Source organism: Nomascus leucogenys, chromosome 7b (genome assembly GCF_006542625.1).
Source record: "Nomascus leucogenys isolate Asia chromosome 7b, Asia_NLE_v1, whole genome shotgun sequence".
Taxonomy (NCBI): domain Eukaryota; kingdom Metazoa; phylum Chordata; class Mammalia; order Primates; family Hylobatidae; genus Nomascus; species Nomascus leucogenys.
Genome location: NC_044387.1, coordinates 62,991,087 through 63,014,057, shown reverse-complemented (window position 1 = coordinate 63,014,057; position 22,971 = coordinate 62,991,087). Strand labels below are relative to the sequence as shown.

General features: G+C 37.4%; 1 protein-coding gene across 5 annotated transcripts in view; it reads left to right on the top strand.

Moving 5' to 3' along the window:
- The window catches only part of INPP4B (inositol polyphosphate-4-phosphatase type II B), an 837,221-nt gene extending 814,599 nt beyond the window's left edge, over positions 1–22,622 (top strand). For 3 of the 5 annotated variants that reach the window (XM_030816183.1, XM_030816185.1, XM_030816184.1), the window contains exon 26: positions 21,024–22,391. In XM_030816183.1, coding sequence (XP_030672043.1) covers positions 21,024–21,198 — 175 coding nt within the window. In that variant the 3' untranslated portion in view covers positions 21,199–22,391. Of the gene's footprint in view, positions 1–21,023; positions 22,392–22,432 lie in introns of those variants that run through there. The other 2 variants (XM_003257752.4, XM_030816186.1) reach the window with 2 other exon arrangements.
- The last annotated feature ends 349 nt before the right edge of the window (positions 22,623–22,971 follow it).

Here is a 22,971-nt window from a genome sequence, read left to right as displayed (position 1 = left end):
AGTCTTAGGAAAACTCTACTATAAAAGAATTTAACTTTTGTTAACCCAGCATCCAGTATTCTATAACAATACTCATGGAATACTATATAGGAAAGTCTGTCTTAGAAAACTAGGCAATTTACGCACTATGAATTTTAGCCAGTAGGTAAAGTAATGGTATTATGTTCAAAACAATGTTTAATGAAAGTATTCAATGTATTCTTGGCTGTAGTATCTTTTTGAGGATTAATGTTCTTTTATAAACATGTGCTTGTTTGTGGAGGAGTAGAAGGAAACCTATATATTTATTTTAACTTATGCAAATATGCAACTTCTCTAGTTTACATATCTCAACACAGAAGAACATGTATTATACTCAATTAGGTAGCAATTTCTAGAGGAATTTTAAATAATTCCTAGGGAATAAATAAGTTTGGAAGTCATTATGTATGTTAATAATTTATTCTGCAGATAATCTCTTTAATAATTATCCATATGTAATTAAAACTATGGGTTCCTCATCAGCTGATGGGTGGTTGGTTGTATCTGTGGACACAGAGGGCCGGCTTTAAGGGACTTGAGCATCTCCAGATTTTGTTATCCATGGTGGTCCATCCTGGAGCCAATCCACCTGTAGGTACCAAGGGATGATGGTATTTAACATATGCCAGGCACACTAAAGATTCTGTACATGTTCAATGGTTTTTTGTGTGTATACAACTTTCACATGAATCTACTAATGATGATATTATCATCCCTATTTTAAATATTACAAAACAAATATTTACCAAAGTATAGCTCGTCTAAATAACACAGGTAGGAAGAGAATAAGCCAGATTCAGACCTAGGATTGTCTGAGTCCCCAGTAAATAAGCACTACACTATAAGCCTGTATACAATGGAGTTGAGAATCCCATAATATAGATAGAATCGCTATGTGCTGTGTACAGTGCTATCTACTGAAAATTTCTAAAATCCTGATATTTATAGAATTATAAGAATCCACTAGCTAATAATCTTGTTTTTAATTATTCTTTTCATTGAAATACTTCTTATTGGAAAAATGTTAAAGTAATGAGGCAGCTAATTTTTCTTTTACCAGAATGACATCCTTTTGGTTATAATCCCCTAAAACAAAAGGATAAGAAACCTGGTAAATTTTAGCTACAGATTTCTACATAAGCATGTTTTAGATAACTATTAGATTAAGTTTGGAATCTCATTTGTACTAAGTCAATTCTTCCCTATCCCCTAGCCAACTTTTAGGCAGCAGTTTTCAGTGAATTATTTGCTTGTATTTAGAAAAAATGAATTGAAAAAATAAAACTATTTGAGCCATGTGATGCGGGAGCCTAACAATAGTAATTCATCACCTGATGAAAAGTCATAAAATCAGCTTCCAATATCATCAATGATATTTTACATGGATATGAACATAGGTCTTTAGTTGATTGTTTTGTGATTTTTGAGTAATGAGGTATGGTGTCTGAATTGCCTTTCATATTTCTTGCTACTTTGTATTTCAATGTATCTTACAAATTGCCATTTATTAATTTTGTCACAAAATGAATTTCTGCTAATTGATAGATTCATCTTTCTGTAAAGAAATATATTTAGTGCCCACCACATAATGACAAAACTCACATTTTAGTCAAGTGTATCTATTGTACCAAGTCTTGAGTACCAATCATAGATTATATGGTTAGTTTTATTTCTTATATTTCTTCATTCTTTTCTTCCTACGGAATTTGACATACACAACATATACTTCTTGATGCAGTCACAACTACTTACTATTGTTGCTTTTTAAAATCTATTTTCTTCCTATCCTTTTACAGTTTTACTTCCAAACTACCAGTCTGCTTAACCTATACAGTCATAGATAACTACTTGCTTATCAAAGCCAGTGATGTAAAAAACAACCTTATTTGTATTAGATTTCTATTTCTCAGCTCGTGTCATGAATAGACCTCTTTAAGGAAAAGTAATTATTGCATAATTTCCTTCAGGCATAAATTATCTTTATTATGTTTCTTATAGATATACAAACATAAAACCAGACATAAACTTCCTGTCTTTAGTTTTCATGCAACTATAAGCCAAAACAAATGTACAAATTTACATAGAACAAAACCAACAAAATTTGAGTTAGCAGAATTCATATACTTTGACATGATACTCTTTTGCTGAAACTAAAATACACGTAACAACAGGTCAGATTGCCTGTTTTCTGTGCTATATGATGATAGGATTCTTCCATTACATTATTCCATTACATATTTTTTAATTACTGTAAAAAATGCTTTCTGGTAACATGTGCTATAATTTTGGTTTGCTGCCCAAAACTTCATGAGTGCAGTAAGCCAGCTTCTCTTATTCTGTCACTGCCTATGGTAATAGCATCTCAAAGTTGTTGACAATGTAATTGTAAACAATGATGTAAGTCTTAATTATAAGTCTGTTGCCCAAAATTCTGCCATTTCTTCCCCCTGGATGTGTCCTTTGGCATTGATACATTCTCTCTGCCACCCTGGTCCTATTTTATTTGCCTCACATTTTGATTATTTCAATATTCTTTGCAATAATCTCACTGGCTTTTCTGCTTCCAACTGCTCTGCTTCAATCTACCATGCACAGTATTTTCAAGCTAATATTTTAAATCCAAATATATCATGTATAATCCTATGATCTTACAATAGCTTTTCTTTACCAGCTCTCAAGCTCCTTTTGACTCTGCTGGTTACCCACCTCATCTGCTCATCCCTTTATCAGAACACACCTCTCTGTTTCTCTCCCCGACTTATCTTTCACCCTTAGTTCACATAAATACCTGCCCCCTCCAACTCATACAGCAAACATGTATAACACACAAACATAACAAACCCTTGCCTCTATTTCTTTTTCTCTCTTTTTTAATGCTGTCATCTTTCACCAGATGCCCTTCCTCCATCCTTCCATGTAAATCCTGCTGGGAAAATAGGTATGAACTGGGGATATCACAAGTCACCCTAAGCCTAAGCCCACTCCGATAACTCTTTAGGTTCAGAACATGTATTTCATTAACAGAGAATACTACCTATTACTCTCTAATTATTCTGAGTGTTGAGCTGTCCTACATATTCTGTAAGGCCGTGTGTGCAAGTACTATAATCTGCAGAGTTTCTCGTGCAATGGAGAATGTAGAAAAAAAGTATAGCACAGTTGTTAAGAGCACAGACTTAGGTGTCAGAAGGAACTGGATTCAAATGCTATCTCTACCTCATATTACCAGTGAGAGTTTGGACATAATACCTAATATCTCTGAGTTTTCCAATTTGCAGAATGGATCTTTGTACCTACCTCACAGGAGTGGTATGAAAGCTAAAGGTGGCCACTGGGGTGAAGTGATCAGTATTTGTGAAATAGTCAGTGCTTAATACATAGTAACTTTTATGATTGACTTTTTACGAATTTAGTTGATGCTTTTGAATGAGTGTTAATTTCCTTTCTTCTGTATCCTGGAATTCTTGGTGGCTTATAAGTTGGTGCAACGGCAGCCACAGTGGCAGGTTCAGAACGGCTAATTTCATCCTGTAATTATCTAGGAAAGGGAACAAAAATACCATGGGGATTGCTGGGGAATAGAGAGATTTTGTTTCATATCTGTGCTATCTCTGCCTCTGTTCCCTTGCAATCCCTGGGAGTATTTCTGCACAGGAATGCCTCACGATATATAAAGCCTGAAAAGTACGAAACCAACTCTTTCCTCTCTGTTACAGACGGGGCGTGAGAGGAGAGATTCTGCTTTATTTTGTGGGAGCTGGAAAGCATCATTAATCTAATTCTTCTGCACATAATCTCTACTCTACACCCGATAGAGTACTAATGAGATCTCGGTCCTTCTCTGGAGGCCTCTGCTTTCTCATCTGAAAATTGAAGGGGTTGGACCAGGTGATCTCCAAGGTTGCCTTCTAAATTTAACAGTCTGAGTTGAAGAAAAGCTTTGAGCAATTTAGCAGAAGCCTAAATAAAAAAGTCAGGGAAAAAAATACCCTTTTTCCAAGCTCTGTGTCTTCATGTCTTATTCAATTGAACAGAATAGTCGATACAAAATGTCATTTCTGACTGATGTGTAACAAAGCACAAACCAAATGGATAGAAAAAAACTGTGGTGCCCTTAGAATTCTCTTGGCTCTACTAGAATAAAACTACTGAAACACTCTTTATTTCTATCAAAAAAGTTAACTCTGAGCAAATTACCACTGTTGGCTCCAAGTAATATTTTGTACTCTCCCTGATAGCCATCTTCTTGACAAACAACACAGCCATTTCAAGCATTATTGCAGAGAATCGTTGCAAGTGCCAGAAATGATGGCTCTGTTAGACCCAGTCTGATTATCAGCTTCAGTGTAGTTATAAAAAGAGAGAGAGAGAGGAGAAAGGAAAAAAATGTATCTGAGATAAAATACTGTCTCCTCAGTCTTGGAGTTTTTAATTGCTGCCTCTGTCTATAAGCCTTGTAAGGTGAGCTCTCTAAGATGCTAATTCACTCACTCCCATCTTTAATACATGGTGTCTTGTTCATTTCCTCCTCTTGATTTACTCCAGACCTTTATGACTTTTCACCGGGACCACTGCAGCAGTGACTTAATTCCCTTTTCTCCAGTCCTTTATCTTCCAATCTACTTTCCACATTCCCATCAAAGAGTAGTTTCCTAAAGTTCAGAAATGGTCATGTCTCTCCCCAGTACATACAGAGTAATTTTAAAATTACCTAGAATTTAGGGGCCTCTGTTGTTTCAGGATCTATCAGCTTTTCCTACCTTATTCCCTCCTCTTTCTTTTCACTCTAGCCTCTATTCAGTTTGGATTATTCACAGTTCCCTGCATATGTCTTTAGTTTTTCCTAATATCTTTGTTCATGCTGTTCTTTCCTTCTCCTGAGTTGATTACCCGCCTCCTTCAACTGTACTATAGTCATATATCTTTTAGGCACCAATTTGGCTTTCACAAGGACCCTTGGAGATGCCCATGAATCCCCAAGGCCAAGCTAATCCCTTTCTCCTCTGGGCCAGCACTTAGTTCTGGTGCTCTCACCACTGTCTTTGACTGTAGTTGATTTTAGTTTTAACAAAGGTCTAGAGCATCGTATATGCTCAACGAATATTGTTTCTAAAATTAAATTGGCATTCCAGGTCATCTTGTCAAACTTGTTCCTTAGCTTATAATAAAAGTTTAAGTTGATATAAATAACACTTTTTCTTATTATACAATCGTTATTACTAGAGCCCAGATTTGGAAAGGTAGGGGAGCAGAGTAGTTTGGCCCTTCTCAAAGTTTGTTTTGTAGAATATTGGTTTACACATTTTTTTTTATTACCAATAAAAAAAGTTGCAGGGTGAAGTATTGAAAATGCTCCTTCTTTTGCTCACCTCCTCAAAAAAGGCTTTCCCTGAGCAACTTATTGAAAAAAAGCCCTCACGGCTCACTGCTTTCAAGCCCTTTGCACTCATATTTTTCCTCAGGGCTTATTACCTAAAATAAAATGTATATTATTTGTTTGCTTACGGTCTGCCTTTTTGACTAGAATATAAATTTCATGAAAATAGGACTTTATCTCCTTTACTTTTGTATCCAGGTTACTTAAAGCCTAGCACATTGCAGATGCTTAATTAACATCTCTTGACTAAGTAAGTACATTAGAAATTCTGTTTGAGTTTTCTAACCCAGCGTTTCCCAGCTTATTTAATTACACATATTTTGGGAAATATTTCATGGAGTTGTATTCCCTATTCTTAGATAGGCTGAGAGGTAAAGGTCAAAAATGGAAAGAGATTAATAAAGATTCACAGCCAGGTTGCTGTAACTTACAGTGGGACAGTACCAATTTTAGAAAAGAAAAATGTTCAGTATTAGAAAAACAAGAGGAAGTAGCCATCTGGAAACTAGATGGACCTCTTTATTAACTCTGAGTAGATACTGAAGTTCTGGGAAGCCAGTTGTAATGCTTTCCCAATGACCATAATCAGAAATAGTATGTTGGATGCAAAATCTAGTTCCAGGTATTTGAAAATTATTAGGGTTATTAGAAATTAAAAGGCCAGTACAAAGGCATTCTGGCATGATCGTTTTGACAGTCTTTGGTGTTAATTAAATGTTCCTAATTAGTAGTGTTTTGCTTATATGTTCATTGGAAGGCTTTAAACCAAATTACCATGTGAAGAAGGGATCAGTTCAGGAGATGTATACACTGCATTAACATTTATACAGGTATGTACACTCTTGAGATTTTCATAACATTGGGCTTTAAAATTATATGCAAAGATGCTACTTAAAACACACTTAGCAGCACAGGTGTTCTAATTTATTTTGACAGTAATCATTAGGTGCTCAGAAATTCAATTTTAGCTTTATTTTCCCACTGAAGGAGTGAGAACATATTGCAAAAATTTCTGATTGTGTCACAAAATGGAAAGGTGAATTTTCTAACTGGGTTACTTTCCTACATTCCCTACATCCTGCCCCTAAACACCTTTCTCTTCAGTTTCACATTCAGATGAATCGGAGAATGGTTTGCGGCTGTGGACTCTGACTAAGGACTTTTTGATAATCAGTGAAACTTATCTATTATATGGCTAATATCTAACCCTGAAATATCTTTTGTTCTCCCGAGAAACAACAAAAAAAAGATGAGAAATATTCCATATTGTTCTTGGATCTTCCCTACTTACCCCTTTCTCTGTGCCTCTAAGCATCCTCATCTCATATATCCTAAAACAGTTCCATCAATCTTATTGGCTGGGTGAGATTCTGTGCTTTTTTTCTTTCACTATCAGTTCTCTGAACACAGTAGTTTCCATAGAATAGAATGCTGCCTTCCATTTCTTCATTCATCAGCTGCTTGTAACCTAATCCCTATTCCTAAAATTCGACTGAAAGTCACAAGCTACAAATCACAAAATCATGGAATCCGGTGAACTTGTTTCCTTTGTAGCCTCCTTGCTCCACCTGCAGCATTTGACACATACGTACAGAGTAAGTCTTTGAACCTGTGACTGTTTTCTATGTCACTCCTTACTACCTGCCTTCTTCTCTAGCCATACAAATGTAAGCATTCCCCCAGAGTTTTGCCCTCAACCCTTGTCTGTGTGATGTATTCTCTACATGGATGATTTCATCCAATTAACCTACTTTTTGCATGAAATATAAGGAATAGATCCATGGCATAGATCCTGTCTGAACCTGCCTTTTTATTATCCATATCTAACTAAAGTCATGCATCAAACTTAGCATGTTTAAATATAATGTATTTTTTCTAAAACCTAATAATTTTTTTAATTTTTTCTTTCTGATCTTCTAAAATCTTAATTGTCCTCTATTTTTAAATTACTTCTGTTTTAGAATCTGTAACTTCCTTGCCTTTCTTCTTCATTCCCCAGTTCAAGCCCTCACCATTTCTTGCCTTTACTATTGCAGTAGCCTCCTAATTGGTCTCCATGTCCCTAGTTTATTCAATTCTTGTCCCTCAGTCCTGGCTCAAGCCACCGTACTTATTCATGCTAGGTGCCATCCTACAACACAGCTAATGCCACCACTTTGCTGCCCATGAGTCTTCAGTGTTTGCCCACCCTACATGTAGAGAATGATGTCTAAATGTTTGTCATCAACCACAAACATTTACAACATAGCCTCATCTCATTTTATTGAATTTCTTATAGAAAATGTTTATTTTAGAAAATGTGTAAAATAGATAAGCAACAAAAAATATCCTAGCATTTAATTTTCCTTTCTTCAGTTTTTTTTTTTTTGCTTCCTCATCATTATAACCAAAGCTAGCTGTGGATCATTCCCAAATACATCTGCCATTCTTCTTTCCATGCCTTTCCATGTTATTTGTACCCCTCTATCTCACCTAATTTCTAATCCTTGAAACCCTATCCGGCCTTCACTATACATCACAACATTCTATTTCTCTAAGAAAACTTCCCTGGTGTTTGAATCTTTGTAGAAGAAATTAATGATGATATATGTAAAGCATTTTGAGCTATACCTTGGAAGTTATTCCTCTCTGGTATATTTTACATTTTGCCTTTTTCATAGTCATGTAACTGCTGTTCTTTTTAAGCCATGGACATGTTATTCCAAAACTAAGCCTTAAGATTCTTAAATGTATCTTACTCACTTTCTCTAGGATTTGCATCACTTCCAGGAGTTGATAACATAAATTTTAGCATCATGATGTTTGCATGGTATAGTGGAATTAAAGAGAAAAGTTAGGAAATAGAAGTGGGAAAAGAATAAAGGTGGAGGAAAGGGAGAGACCCTGTCCTTTTAGGGAGATGATGAATCCTCTAATACTTCCAAGGACAAAAACTTCAAATTGATTCTTTTGGAAGGTCTGACTTAAAAGAGTTGAGGTTAATATTTGAAAATATTGAAATTTGAAAATATTGAAAACACTGGGAATGGTGGTGTCTGTGTTTGATGTTGAGCCAGTTCATAGTTAGCTCCTTCCATTTCAGATGCAGCAAAAAAGAAGAGAAGCAAGATTCTATCACTGAGAGAAGTTGGTAGCATTCAAGCCTAATAGAATCGTCTGGGCGCAGTGGCTCATGCCTGTAATCCCAGCACTTTGGGAGGCTGAGGTGGGCAAATCACAAGGTCAGGAGTTCGAGACCAGCTTGACCAACATGGTGAAATAATCCCATCTCTACTAAAAATACAAAAATTAGCCGGTCATGAGGGCACATGCCTGTAATTCCAGCTACTCAGGAGGCTGAGGCAGGAGAATCGCTTGAACCCGGGAGGGGGAGGTTGCAGTGAGCCGAGATCACACCACTGCACTCCAACCTGGGTGAGAGAGCGAGACTGCCTCAAAAACAAACAAAAAAAAACAAATGAAAAAACAAAAACAAAAAAAATTGGCAGTGGAAAAGGGGGTTGAAAAACTTGAGAAACAAGTTTAAAAACAAGAGATTGTGCAGAAAGAGGCTGTAGATAAACTTCCTCCTTGAGATTCAAGAGCTTCAATCTCTTGGTGATGAGCAGTTGAAAATATTTCCACTTTCCTGCAGTTGGATAAGCACCACTGCTATTTTGACAAGCTTGGCTCCCTGTGCATAGCTAGGATACAGCTGAATTTTGGTTCCATGAAAGCTCTTCGGGAAGTATTTTTACTATGCCACTAGCATTGTGCATTGGTTGCTTTGCTGTGTGTCTAAATGGATATGTTAGGAGTTAGTGAAACTTAATAGAGGAGCTAGCATGGTAAAAGACAGGAAAACAGCTTCTGACAGTAGGAGAACAAGTGACGGTAGATGACAGGCAGTAGTGGAGATCTTGCTGAATGGTCTGACTCGTTGATGGATGGCTATGGAGTATAGAGAATACAGAAGCATCAAGGAGGACTGACGTGTTTAATACAGATGTCTGAGAGTGGGTGAGTGTCATTTCCTGTGATAGAAAGAAAGGGAAGAGCTGATCTGAGGCGGCAGCAGAGTAAGCAGGACTTAAATTATGTTTTAGCCTTGTTACCCTAACATGTCTGTTAGACAGCTAAGTGGAAATGCAGTACATGTGTCTGTAATGCAGCATCAAATGACATTAAAGTCTGGAACTGTTTGAACTAAATAAAATATACGTAAAACAAAGGATGCTGTGCTGAATCCTGAGGCATTTCAATATTAGAGAAAAAAGAGCCAGAACTGAGCAATGGCAAGGTACTCACTGTCTGTGTAAGAACTGAGATTTGGCACAGGAAGATAAACAAAAGGGTTATTATTATTATTATTTTATTATTTTGAGATGGAGTTTTGCTCTTGTTGCCCAGGCTGGAGTGCAATGACGTGATCTCGGCTCACTGCAACCTCCGCCTCGCAGGTTCAAGTGATTCTCTTGCCTCAACCTCCTGAGTAGCTGTGATTACAGGTGCCCGCCACCAAGCCCAGCTAATTTTTGTATTTTTAGTAGAGGCATGGTTTCACCAGGTTGGTCAGGCTGGTCTCAAACTCCTGACCTCAGGTGATCTGCCTACCTCAGCCTCCCAAAGTGCTGGGATTACAGGCATAAGCCACCGTACCTGGCAAAAGGGATATTAAATTTTTTATTTATTTATTTTTACTATTGAGCATGTTCTGAGTACCTTTACATAATTCTCACAATAATCCTATGGGATGGATGTTAACATTCTCATTTTAAGGGGAAGAACTTCAGACTTAATGGAGTTAGATAATAGGGAGATGAGCTAATTTTTTTTGTTATTGATTTCTGCTAAATTTCCCAGGCTACTTTCAGAACTTAGGCTATAATCTAAGGTACATGTGGACTTTTATTTTTATTTGGGAGCTAAGAGCAGCCCTGGAGTCAGCCTGCCTTCTCAGCTAGGTTTCTTGCTTCATAAGGGAAGCCAGGTGTTGTGATGAATTTACCTCCTATTCTCTGACTAGTGCTTATCAAGAATAGAATCAGAAGGCTTAGACAGTAATTTTACATGTTAATGTCCTCTTAACTAGGAATTAAAATTATCCCAAACTCCAGGAGAATGACAAACTAGAGCAGTGAAGCATGATTGTTCACATTTTAAAGTACCTTAGCAACAAACACACCTACAGAATGTTTAAGACACTGGTCTCCTTCCTTTTATCTGACTGTTATTTTCAAGCAATTAAAACTAAGTCATCTTGTTGGAGTTTCTGTACAGAGAAAAGCATAATTACTTGGTATTGGAACCAGAAAATGAGTTCTAGACCTATATCTATATATCTATTTCTTTGTAGAAATCTCCTATTTATCTTTCTACTAACTAGGTCAGATATGTGTTTTTGTTTTGTTTCATTTCTTTCAAAAATTTTTCTTTCAACAAGCTTCATTGCATATTTCACAGCTCCTATCTAGCCAAGCAGGTGGAAAGTCAATCTCTATTATTTTGCACTCTCCTCCAGCCACAAGTCTTCCCTTGCACTGAGCTTTGAGACTTTTCTGTATCAGTTATTAGCCACTGATGTGCCCATTTCCTATACATCATGGTACCATCGCGCCTTTTCATTTCACTGTATCCAAGCCTAACTCAATACAGGAGAATCTTTGGGGAAGCTGACTAATGACCAAGGGTCAGCCATGCATCCTGCAGTATCCCCTGCTATTGGGCTCCCTCACCAGGCAAGTGAACAATGAACAAGGCTTCACCCTCTTGGACAAACTCTGCCCCTTGTCTTCTCTCTTGTCACTGCTGTATCTGTGTTTCTCCCTCTCCTTCCTCCCTCCTCTTCTTCCTTCTTTTTCTTTTCTGTTTCTCTTTCTCTGTCTATCCTGAAAGATCCTTTTATTCTGTATTATCCCCCGCAATGGAAACTTCAAATTTTCTGTCATGAATAAAGGATAAATTAATTTAGTTCAGGCAGCTGTTGCTTCCAGTACTGTTAAAATTCCCTTGGGCACACGTTTTAAACAATAGCCTAAAAAAGTAAGAAGAAAAAAAAAAAAAAGAGCAAAATAAAAATTGATATATCAAAAATTTTACATCTTACATATATTTAAATACAGTGATCATATCACATATTAGCATTCTTTTATGCAAACAAAACTAACCTTAAACACTTCACAAGTTTTTTTTTTTCTTGGTCCTTTAATCATTTGTGATATTTCTCTGTAGGCTTGATCCAAATATTTTCCTTTCTAAAATTCAAAGATCAAAACTAGAATCAGTTCTTTGAAATGATTTAATGGAAGCAATTATACTCTCAACTCATTATGTCTCTTTCATTTTTCCTTTTTTCTGAATAAAGCACTTTTTAAAATTTCATACCAGGCCACTTTCCTAACTGTTCTTGAGTTATAATTCTGGCCATAGGTACTTCTTTTCTCTTCAAAGCAATGTTTAGACATCCTCTGAAATTATTATTACTTAGTACCTGGCTTCTTCTGATGAGGATATTCCTATTTTCTAGGAATTTTATAAAACAAAAACATTGAACTGGAACAAAAGGTATAAAAAGTGATAGTGAAAAATTAATACATTTAAATAGATTCATGTTTTGTTTTCATTTTCAACATTGAAGTTGAAAATAGATAAGACTGAGCATGAACAATTTTAGAGACCAAATACAATTTCAGCATGCTTGGTATTCTTCGAATTTGCCCCCAACTCCACTATCTCTTATTGAACAGTCAAGTATTCTATTAGTAGAAAAAATATGCATCTCTGGAGTACTGCAGTTATGTTTTCACAGGATCAAAGAATCATAGGAAAGTAAAGATGAAAGTAATTTTAGAGGTCACTGAATCTAATCTTACAACTGGCAGGAAACCACATCTCCCTGCTTCTCAGAGGTAGCAGAAAACCTGTGCTTAAGGGATCTCAATCATGAAGTGAAAGGAATATGGTTTTTTCATTAGGCAGACAGGGATAAAAGCCCTGATCTGCTACTCGATCAAATTTTGAAACCATTTTGAGCTTATACAAAAAATAATACCAACCAGTACGACTGCTTGCAGTAAATGAAAAAAATAATATCTAAAATATCTAAAAAGACGTCATATTGCATGATAGGACATGATACATAGGCAATCTCTCCCTACTTCACACACTTCTGCTCCTTTCCAAGGCAGCCTACGCCTTACACTACATAGCATTTGATTATTTGAAATCAACAACCACTTAATCATAAAGTTTCCTCTTCTCCAGTGCAGTGGATTTTTCTCATTCTCAATGTCTTCAGTCTTTCCTGATCTGCCAGGTTTCCCAAACCCCACTATCATCACCTTTGTTACCATGCTCTGGTATCCTCTAGTTTACAGGAACCCTTCGCTTAGAATACCATGTCAAGAAAAGCACACATATGGGTAGAACTCACAACTCCCATGAGTGGGCATTTTGCTTAATGTTGCCCAAGATTGCTCTTTCTTTTGTAGCAAACTTGTCCATAATCATTAGAAACAGTCTATGATGTTCAAAGCAGTGACACTGGCTTATGTCTTTTGAGTAATTTCCTCATTTAGGGGCTTTTCCTGTGATTAACATAATATATTCTAAATTATATTCTGAAATCCAGTTAGAAGAAAAGACGGTTTACATGGGGCTGGGGATCCTGTGGCCATGTAGGCTATGCTTACATATAGGCCAATGAGAATTATCTGACTCGTGATATTCTTTTATTAAAATTTTCACAACATTTAAATAGTTGCAGTTTTTGAAAAGTCCTGAAACTCTACTTTTAATATTCTAATTATAAATATAATCTTTGGAAAGCTTAGGTAAGATAACAAATTATCTAGAGTATTTCGAGTTATTTAACTTCCTGGACATTGATCTAAACTGAAAATGAAAATCCTCCTCCATTTCCTATCAGACTATGATATAAGCATACTTTGAATTAGGGAAACTACCTTCTCAAGATTCTTTACTGTTATTATGGAACCTTAAGAAAGATTTTTAAATTTATTTCCTCATCTAGAAAATGTGTACATTCAACTCAAAGACTTTTTAAAGGCATTTTTACATCTGAGATTCTATGATCCTGTGATTTCTTGTGCCACACTCACAGCTCTTATTGATACCAGATTCATTATATCCATTTTTACACAGATCTGCAGGGTTTAAATCTGATACAATTCAACAGTCCAGGGCCTGAAACATGGTACTGTATTAATATTGATCCATCAGATGAATGTTGAGTCAAATAAAGCTCTGCAAGATATTGGCTCTAAAATCCTGGCTCTTAATTTCAGGATGGTATACCCATAGCTTCAAACTTGAAGCATGTAATTAAATGTGAAATGGTCTCATTTTATCATGGGAGGAAATCAGGTTGGTGGTCAGAAGGAAAGATTTTTCAATTCCGTTTTAATTGGTAATTTTCCTTTAGGAAGCTTGAATAGCTATAGTTAAAGGAATAAGATATCAAATAGCAAACCTATTAATGAACAACTACCCAGCAGGAGAAGATAGGAAGACTGACTTTTATTTTTAGAAGTCAGAATGATTTGAGAGAGTATCTGTGATGGGTGTGACTTGTGATCTAGGATACAGCATAGATACTTGCAGAAAAGAAAGTGAAATAAGCAAATGTCATCAAGTCATGCACGTTGGATTATATTTATGGATATATCTCCTCATGTAGGCAGTGATGTGTTTAAAAGTGAGACATGTCTTTTTACTTGTTTCTATTTTAAGTGACTGCTTTGACAGGTCTTAAAAAAAAATAAATAAAAAAGATCATTTTCTATCCTGCAGATTTAGCAACTGCCCTTAAGTGTCTGATCTTGTCACATTTTCAGTGGAAACAACATTGTGATTTGCTTCCACGGTGATGGCCAAAACTAATGACATTGGAATGCCAGAGTACTTTGCAAGCTACTGATTATTTGTCATAATCTCCTAGTGAAGAAGTTACTAATGTTATTACTTAAAACATCCCTTGCATTTTACACTTGCAGGGCACTTACAGATTCGTTGGTGGCCATGAAGAAATGACCATTTGTACTATCTTAGTAGGAAGCAAGGAAGCAGTCCCAAAGTCACGTGTCTCCACTCTGATACAGTCATGGGGCTCAAGCTTTAGGTTCTGAAGCAGGCTCCTAGGCCATGTTGCTTTAAATTCCAGCTGAATATAGGATGATTACGTGTGAGACATCTTTAATGTGTTATTCTAATTTCCAGAGATGGGAGTTAACAACAAATTAATTCCATTGTAAAACTGCCCCTCTACAACAAAAACAAAAACCTTTTAATTTAGTGATTTTCACTTGGAAGACATATACAACACGTAGACTGGAAAATTTTAAGTATTCTTTGGCATTTGTAGAAAATAAAGCCATCTGGCATAAATTAGTCCCCTATATTTGGAGTAAGGACCATCCTAAGATATTTTCAAATTACTTTTCAGACTTTTGAATGCTCTACTCCTCAGCCAGGAGGAATATCTGCAGGGTGGCTCCACTGAGAAAGAGTATTTCTCTACTATTATGTTGATAAATTGTGGCCAATATGTTAAGCTACATTTATAATCAGCATGTGATATTTATGCTATGATGATTGATTGATTGGTTGATAGATGATTCTATACTTCTCTCCTAGCAGGAGACATTGAAAAGAAATGAAGATTTCAATAAAGTTGTTAAGATTTGCTACACATAACCTTCACCTTAAAACTAGACAGATTAGGAGGTAGTGCTAGGATAATATTAATGATAATAGCAACCACAATACACAGGAAAAGAAAATCAAATACCCCACGTTTTCACTTATAAGTGGGAGCTAAACATTTAGCACCCACGGACATAAACATAGGAACAATAGACACTGCATACTATTAGAGGGGAAAGGGAAGGAGGGGAGGGTGGTTGAAAATCTACCTTTTGGGTACTAAGCTCACTGTCCAGGTACAATATAGCCAAATAGCAAAGCTACTCATATGAGCCCCTGTATCTAAAATGAAAGTTGAAAGATTTTTAAAAAAAGAACTGTATCTTGCCTCCTGCTCCTCTCCCTACCTCCCCAACACATGCCTGCATGCATGTTCTGTGACCGAGCCCCCTCCACAGCTGGCTGTGGGTGGAATGAACTTCTTTGAAAAGAGTTTTCTCCTCATTGCCAGAATTGTTCAAGCATGAGATAGACCAGTTATTTTCAACTATTCTTTGCAACCAGACCACAGCCTGATTGATTTGGTATAATTCAAATTGCTGGGTCATCTGCTTGAAATAATTATGACTATTGTTTACCCAAATATGGCTTGGGGTGGTACATAAATACTTTCTTCTGTAGAGACATAAACAATTGCTGCTGGTAAGATCAAGCTGCGCGTACTGGCCCTCTGCTCCGCCACCCACCGCCTGGTACATCCACCTTTGAACACCAGTGGGCTAGGTTAGTGGCTTACAACCTGGTTTGATTATACATCTCTACCAGTTAAAAAGGTTCCAGGTGAATAGTATCTTTATCTAGTTAAAAAGATTCTAGAGAAATACATTTTAAAAGGTGCCAATGTAGGCGCACAAAATATCTTGGCTCACAGCATCTGTCCCATCGAACCCACCTCTGGGACTTTGCAAGCCAGCTCTTTTTGTGCACCAACGTTGGGACGATCTCATTGATCCTAACTTCACTTTCCAAGAAGGGAAATGGAGGCTTGAAGAGACAAATCAAATCTCTCAAGCAGGCAGAACTAAGAGGCCAGGTAGAATCTGAAGGCAGACTTTTGGCCTCCAGATCCCTCGTATTTAGCCAAGTGGGGCTGCTGGCCTGCCTCCTCGTGTTGATGTGAGCGCCTTCGACAAATCCTCCTGTGCCAGGCTTGATGCTGAGTGCTTCTAAGAGATAGAAAGATGAGCGAGACAGGGAGACACAGACACAGACCTGGAGGGCTTCCTGGAAGCAGTGGTACTTGATGGAGCTATGCAAGAAGTGAGGAGGGCAAACTAGTCAGCGATGGTTTATATGTGTATGTGTTCCAGGTGACAGAATTGGTACACATAGGGATGAGGGTGCCCCAGCCAGGAGGGTTTAACTTCATCAGCAGGCCTAGAAAAGCCATGAAAGCTTCCAGCAGGAAACTGATGCTACTAGAGCCATACTTTAGAAAGGACAGGGGAAGTTAGTTATGAGTAACAAGGGTGAGAATGAGCAGGACTGGAGTGGCTAGGAGGAGGTGCCTGGTGCTCTGAGCAGGGGACATCATAAAATAAATATATGGTTTCCTGACCATATGTGGTCTGGATACAAGTGAAGGGGTCCGGTGTGACTCTTGATGTCTATGAAGGTAGACTAGCAGGGATAGAGGAAGGGTGGCAGTGGTAAGCCTGGCTGTGCAGGCTGTGATCAGTCAGGCTGTGGGGAACTGAGGGCTGGAAGGGAGTTGGGCATTGTTTATGGGGGTTGCATGAATAATAGAATTCCTGATGGAGACAGGAGATGTGGAGAGAGAGAGGTAAGAGGGGATCATGGGGGCAGAGTGAAGTATGAAATACAAAGAGCCAGGGCCCAGCCTCTCTGCTAGGCCAGCAGTGACATTCGGGCCGGATGATTGTGGCAGGGATTGTCCTATGCATTGCAGGATGTTGAACAACATCCCTGGGCCCCACCTACTAAGATGCCAGTAATAGTACCCCCACTTCTATAGTTACAACAACCAACAGTCCTTCCAGATATTGCCCAATGTCCCTGGGTAACATCACTTAGTTGTAAACTACTGTCTTAAAGGTAAATGATAAAAAGGTGAGATAGATAGGTTATAGTCAATATATTTATATGTACATACAGAGTCTCATGCTAAAGCAGGGTCTCTCAGTCTCAGCACTGTCAATATTCGGGGCTGAATGTTTACCATGGACTATACAGTAATCAAACTGTTGACTTTATTCCCTGAAATGTTAGCTGACTGGCCTGATAAGTAGAGTATCAGTACTCAGTGAGAATGAGTAGAGGCCAGGCACAGTGGCTCATGCCTGTAATCCCAGCTCTTTGGGAGGCTGAGGCAGGAGGATTGCTTGAGCCTAGGAGTTCGAGACAAGCCTGGGCAACATGGTGAAACCCCATCTCTATAAAAAATACAAAAGTTAGCCGGGCATGGTGGCGCACACTTATAGTCCCAGCTACTCGGGAGGATCACTTGAGCTCGAGAGATAGAGGCTGCAGTAGGCCATGATCACGCCACTGCACTACAACCTGAGTGACAGAGAACCTGTCTCAAAAAAACAAAAAAATGAAATGGAAAACTTAGGAGATGAAAAGCTGAAGGCATGCTCTTTCTTGAAAATCTATCAGATCTGGAAGGAAAACCATGTATGAAAAACCTCAAAGGAAATTGAGGAATGCACAGAATGACCTCTAGAGGTTCCTTTCAGCACTAATGATCACTGAAGGAGACTTACAGACCTTCGTGAACTGACCCCAACCAGGTGTTGGCTTGCTGCTTTTTTCCCCTACGTTGGCCGGCGCTGTCACAACACTCACTACAGCAACTCCTTCCAACCCTGCCTTGCCCTCAGCCTCTGCTGCTGGAAATGACCACTGGCCCATGGTCCAGAGGGTGTGGCTGGCACAGTGGAGGGGGAATGTGCCTGATTTGTATAGAAAAGCAGCGGCTGGTCAAGACACACAACGTGGGCAGAACTGACTTTATGGACCAGCCTTCCATGTGAAATTTGGCTTTTCCCTCTTTGCTGAATTGGCCGGGTTGACAATGGTTACTCCTGGATTACAGGAAGGGCATGTGCTACAAAGCCTCCTTGGAGACCCACATGGCCCACAGATGAACAATTGTTCAGATTCCTTTTCTTTTCCATGGGAATAAGGATTCCTCTCTGCAATGTACATGTTTTAGGCTTTTTTATTTTCTTGCTACTCCCAAGGGCCTGGTGATAGTTTTCTTTACCATGCATTAAACAGAATCTGTGAGTCTTTTCTGGAAAAAAAAAAAAAGGCAGGAGGGAACATAGTAGTTAAAAAGTTTCTAGGTACACTACCAAGATGTACCTATTTATTGATATACAAATGGCATAAGTTATTGAATGCTTGCTATAGGCATTCTCTAAGAACTTTGTAAGAATGGACTCACATGAGCTACTTCATAACAGTTCTATGACGTAGGTATTGTTATTATCACCACTCTACAGATAAGGAAATAGAGACATGACATACTGAATGACATGATCAATGCCACTCAACTAGCAAGTGACAGAACCAAGCTTGAAACAGCTGGTCTGACTCCAGAGTCTGTGCTCTGATCTATATCACAGCTGTTTCTATATGTGCTATTCTACTAACATATACTGTTTGAAATACATGAAAAATAATTTTAATAGAATGAGATACATATTGGCAATATTGAAGTTCTCATACTTTTGTCCTCTGCTCCAACGAGCCATCTAGAACCACCTCAGATCTATGTGCCCTCCTTCCAAGATCATCTTGGGGGGTTCTTATAGGGGAAATTCAAACTGCTACCCTCAGGGGTCTTAGTGTCCTTGTCTCTATTTGGATTCTGTAATGGAAATGGGGTCCATAACTGTACAGTCTCTCCTCCAGTTTGGTCTGCCATCCGCTAGTTCAGGTCACTTCCCTCCCTACCTCTCTGCTGCCCCTGGTAGCCTGTGCTTTCCCACTGAGACCCAGCCAGGCCGAAAACACCCTCCCAGCATTCCTTCATGCCCCTTTGTCCTCCAGCCTAAACTTTCCAGTCCCATTATATCAGGAAGTTACTAGGTAATACACTAGCTCAATGAAAAAATTAATTTGAACATCCACATCACTCTTTCCCTTTCTATCTATCTATCTTCAATCTGTGATCACATGTTACCTTCTTGTGAGAACTTCTCTAACTTTCCTATTTAAAATTCTCTCTCTGTCTCTCTCACACACACACATATGAATCTTTTCCTGCTTTACTTTTCTTCATGGCACTTTTATCAGATGTTATTCTTATTTTTGTATTCCTGCTCGTCCAACTCAAAAATAAACATTTTTGAAATCTCTATCTGATGTATCCAAACTTGTATTCCCAGTGCCTACACAGCAGCAATTGGTTCATAGTAGACACTAAAAACTTTGGGTTGAACAAATGAATAAACTCCTTCTCTGGGATTAACAATTAGGGATTTGAAGCCAATAGAAGAAATAATGTAAGGGGAGCTTTTCTTAGTCACATTCCAAAATATAAATGCCTAAAATACTGTACATTTTCAACCTGGTGTGCTGGAGAAAGTTGAATAGTAACCAAGTTACTCATACAATTGACAATAGGAATAAATGCAAATCCAAAATAAACCCCCTTTTGCTCAGTAAACCATTTGTTTTCCAGGCAATCTTTTACTTTGTCACTGATTACATAGTCCTTAGATTCTACCAAACCATGAGGATATAACAGAGCACAGCACAACACGGTTGATTTGGTGTTTTAAACTAATTCATATTGTATGAAATAATTATGATATTTTTGTAAATGCTGACACTGGTGTGGTCAATGCCTGGTCAAAAATTTCTGTATAGGACTTGTTTGGGGATTGCAAAGGGCTAGAAATCTGCCATGGCTAAGGAGCTTCATTAGAAGTTTCCTTTGAAAAGTTCCACTTTTCATAAGACTGAGCCACAATCAGTTTTTTGCCTGAAAACATAGAAGAGCTAATAGAGAATATGCCACTCCTTAACCACTGAATGTGATTGAAATTCTTAATACTCTGAATACTGATGAACTAGAGCATGATTATTTTATTTTCAATTTATATCAATATGGTATATTTCAGACTGGCCATAATTGGAGCTGCTTTTAAGCAGAATTATAAACCAACCCCCTACTTTTTTTTATTTATACAGAAAGTAAACAATCTAGAAACAAAGTCTTATTTTCTGAGGTATCACTCTGTAAATATGGGTCTCTTTTCAGATGAGATGTCCATAGGAGATAGATTTGGCCCTATCTAAGGAAGATGAGCAGGAGGCGATATAATTTATGAGCTGAACTAACAGAAGGGTGCTGAGTTGGATTTTATTAAACTAATATTATGGCTGGCAAGGATGACATGTCAGATGTCTCACTCATTTTAAATATCATGCCATTTCAATAAATCATTTTTATAACTTTAAATACATTATATAGGTGCAATGCCAGTAGAAGGTATGTTTAAATATGCCAGACACATTGGTTTGCTTCACTACATCCTGTGTTGCTCATTTCATTTTCTAAAGATGTAGTTATCAGATTATTTTCATGAGCTAATCCATGTTTTAGTTGTGTTCATAAAGTCTTGATTTGATGCTGTTATGCTTATTTGATTCTTCCTTGTACATATGTAATCAACCCATGTGAGTATCATTACAGTGTTTCTCTTTTCCTTCTTGCACAAAGAGCTAAAGGATCTCCTGTTTTAATTCCTTTGCCCATGTAGTACAATGAGAAAACAATACACAAGATGCATTGGGGGAAATTTACCATAAGATTTCATCTGAAAGAGTTGTGTTATGTAAGATAATGCATTGTATTTCAGAATATTTAAGGCTGAATTTTTTTTACTGTGTGAACTCTATACTATTTTCTTTCCCCCCGCCCCCCCAACTTCCCCTCATTTAACAGCAGACAAACCCAGGGAGCACTGAATGAATCCGATGATCCTGAAACAGGCTGTCTAACTGATAACAAGCCAACTTCTCGACACTTCTATCCTGTCGCCTTGCTGCTTGTCAGCTCACACCTGCTAGTTGTGTGGCTTATTTTAAGTCTGGCGTTACTCTTAGCCAAATACCAATAAGTTTTATGTTGTATTCCTTTTTCTTTTCTACAAATGACAATGAACTTTAAATTATGGGGACAATGCTGTAATATTTTTACATTTTCAAATTCACAGAATTTAAAAAAAAATGTTTAAATTGTGTTTAGTTTGTTTTTCCTAAAATCTAAAAAACAAAAAGTACTATGCATTAAGTGGATTATTTTGCTCTTTTGTTCATGGATAAGTGTTTCCCACTGTTAACTAGCTCAAGAAGAATTTTTAAATTACTGTCTTTGGAATAAGACAAAGAACAGAATCCTGAAAGCTTGAAGTTCTGAACCTCCTGTCCTCATCCCATTAAATTTATTAAAGAAATTAAGACTGAATTTGCACAAACACTGAAACCCTGAGACAAGTTCTAGAGATGTGGGAGGTTGCAGACTTTATTTCCACTGTGCTAATATCATAGATGCCATCTGCTGATAGAAATTTTTTTTTAACCTGTTTTACTTCTTCGCTGCAATTAACTCTTTTCTGTCAAGTAACTTTATGGAGAGAATGGCTATTTATGTTTTGTAATTAAATTACCTGTTTGTATCTCTTGTTTGGGTTGATTTGGCTTTCAGAGGACTTTTCTATTCTTTTTAACTAGGTCTTGTTTGTGTCTTGATGTACCATTCCCAGCACTTGTGACTTTTGTACTGTCCGTGGACAAGCACTCTTCCTTTATAAAGCTGAGACTTGGCCCAGGCTGTTCAGAAAGCCATTTTCTCTCTTCCTTGCACAGCTAAAATAATAATAAAATTAAAATAGAGATGAAATTTTTCTTTAAAAATCTATAGGGCCAGACTTAATAAATTAAATGCCTTATTTCTAGAACCTGCATCCTTAGGGCTACATATAGATTTTAATGTGTTTTAAAGAGACTGAGAAATTAATTTGTGGAAATGTTATAAAAAGGCAGATATATTTATGAAACTAAAGTGGAACTGTATTGTGGAGCAAATTATATTTAAAAGAGTTGTTTATTAAATTTTAAATGTCTGTTAAGAGTAAAGAGACTTAAGTCATCTCTTTCAGAGGGCAATAATGGTATTGGGCCTGGCCTAGGATTTAATTTTGTAAGATGTATCATCACTTGTGGAAAAAAAAAATGTAGAGTTGAATCTTTGTTATTTTTACTTGGACGGTTGCTGCAACTCTGCATTAAACAAATAAAGCATATTTATTTATTCTGTGTTTCATGAAGTTGTACTTTTTCCCCTTTCACCAGAGAAGGATGCCGCATAGAGAATGTACTGAAGAATATCAAATGCAGAAAGTATGCTTTCAACATGCTACAGCTGATGGCTTTCCCCAAGTACTACAGACCTCCAGAGGGGACTTATGGAAAAGCTGACACCTAAGTTTACCAACATGTTAATAAACAGGAACACAAATACGTTTCAGTTGGATAATCTTCACCTTGGTCTTTTTTGTTTGTTTTTATTGTCATGAATTTGTGGTGGGGGAGATGATCACAGATGTTTGCCAAAATCTAGGAACTACTTGAATTCATTGTCAGCATATTGCTCTGAAAGAAATCCATTTTAAAAAATCTTTCTTACATGATTCAGTACTGTCATTTCTAGTTCTAAGCTCCTATGTGTTGAGCCTAGCTGATTGAGATTGGTTCACAAAGTGTAAATTTCATTCGTGAGTATTTAAATGTTTCTGAGGAAACATGGATCATTTCAATAGAACTAGGGGTGATTCACAGAGCACCACTCTCCATCCAAATGAAAGAGAGGAGAGGGGGAAAAGGAACAGATT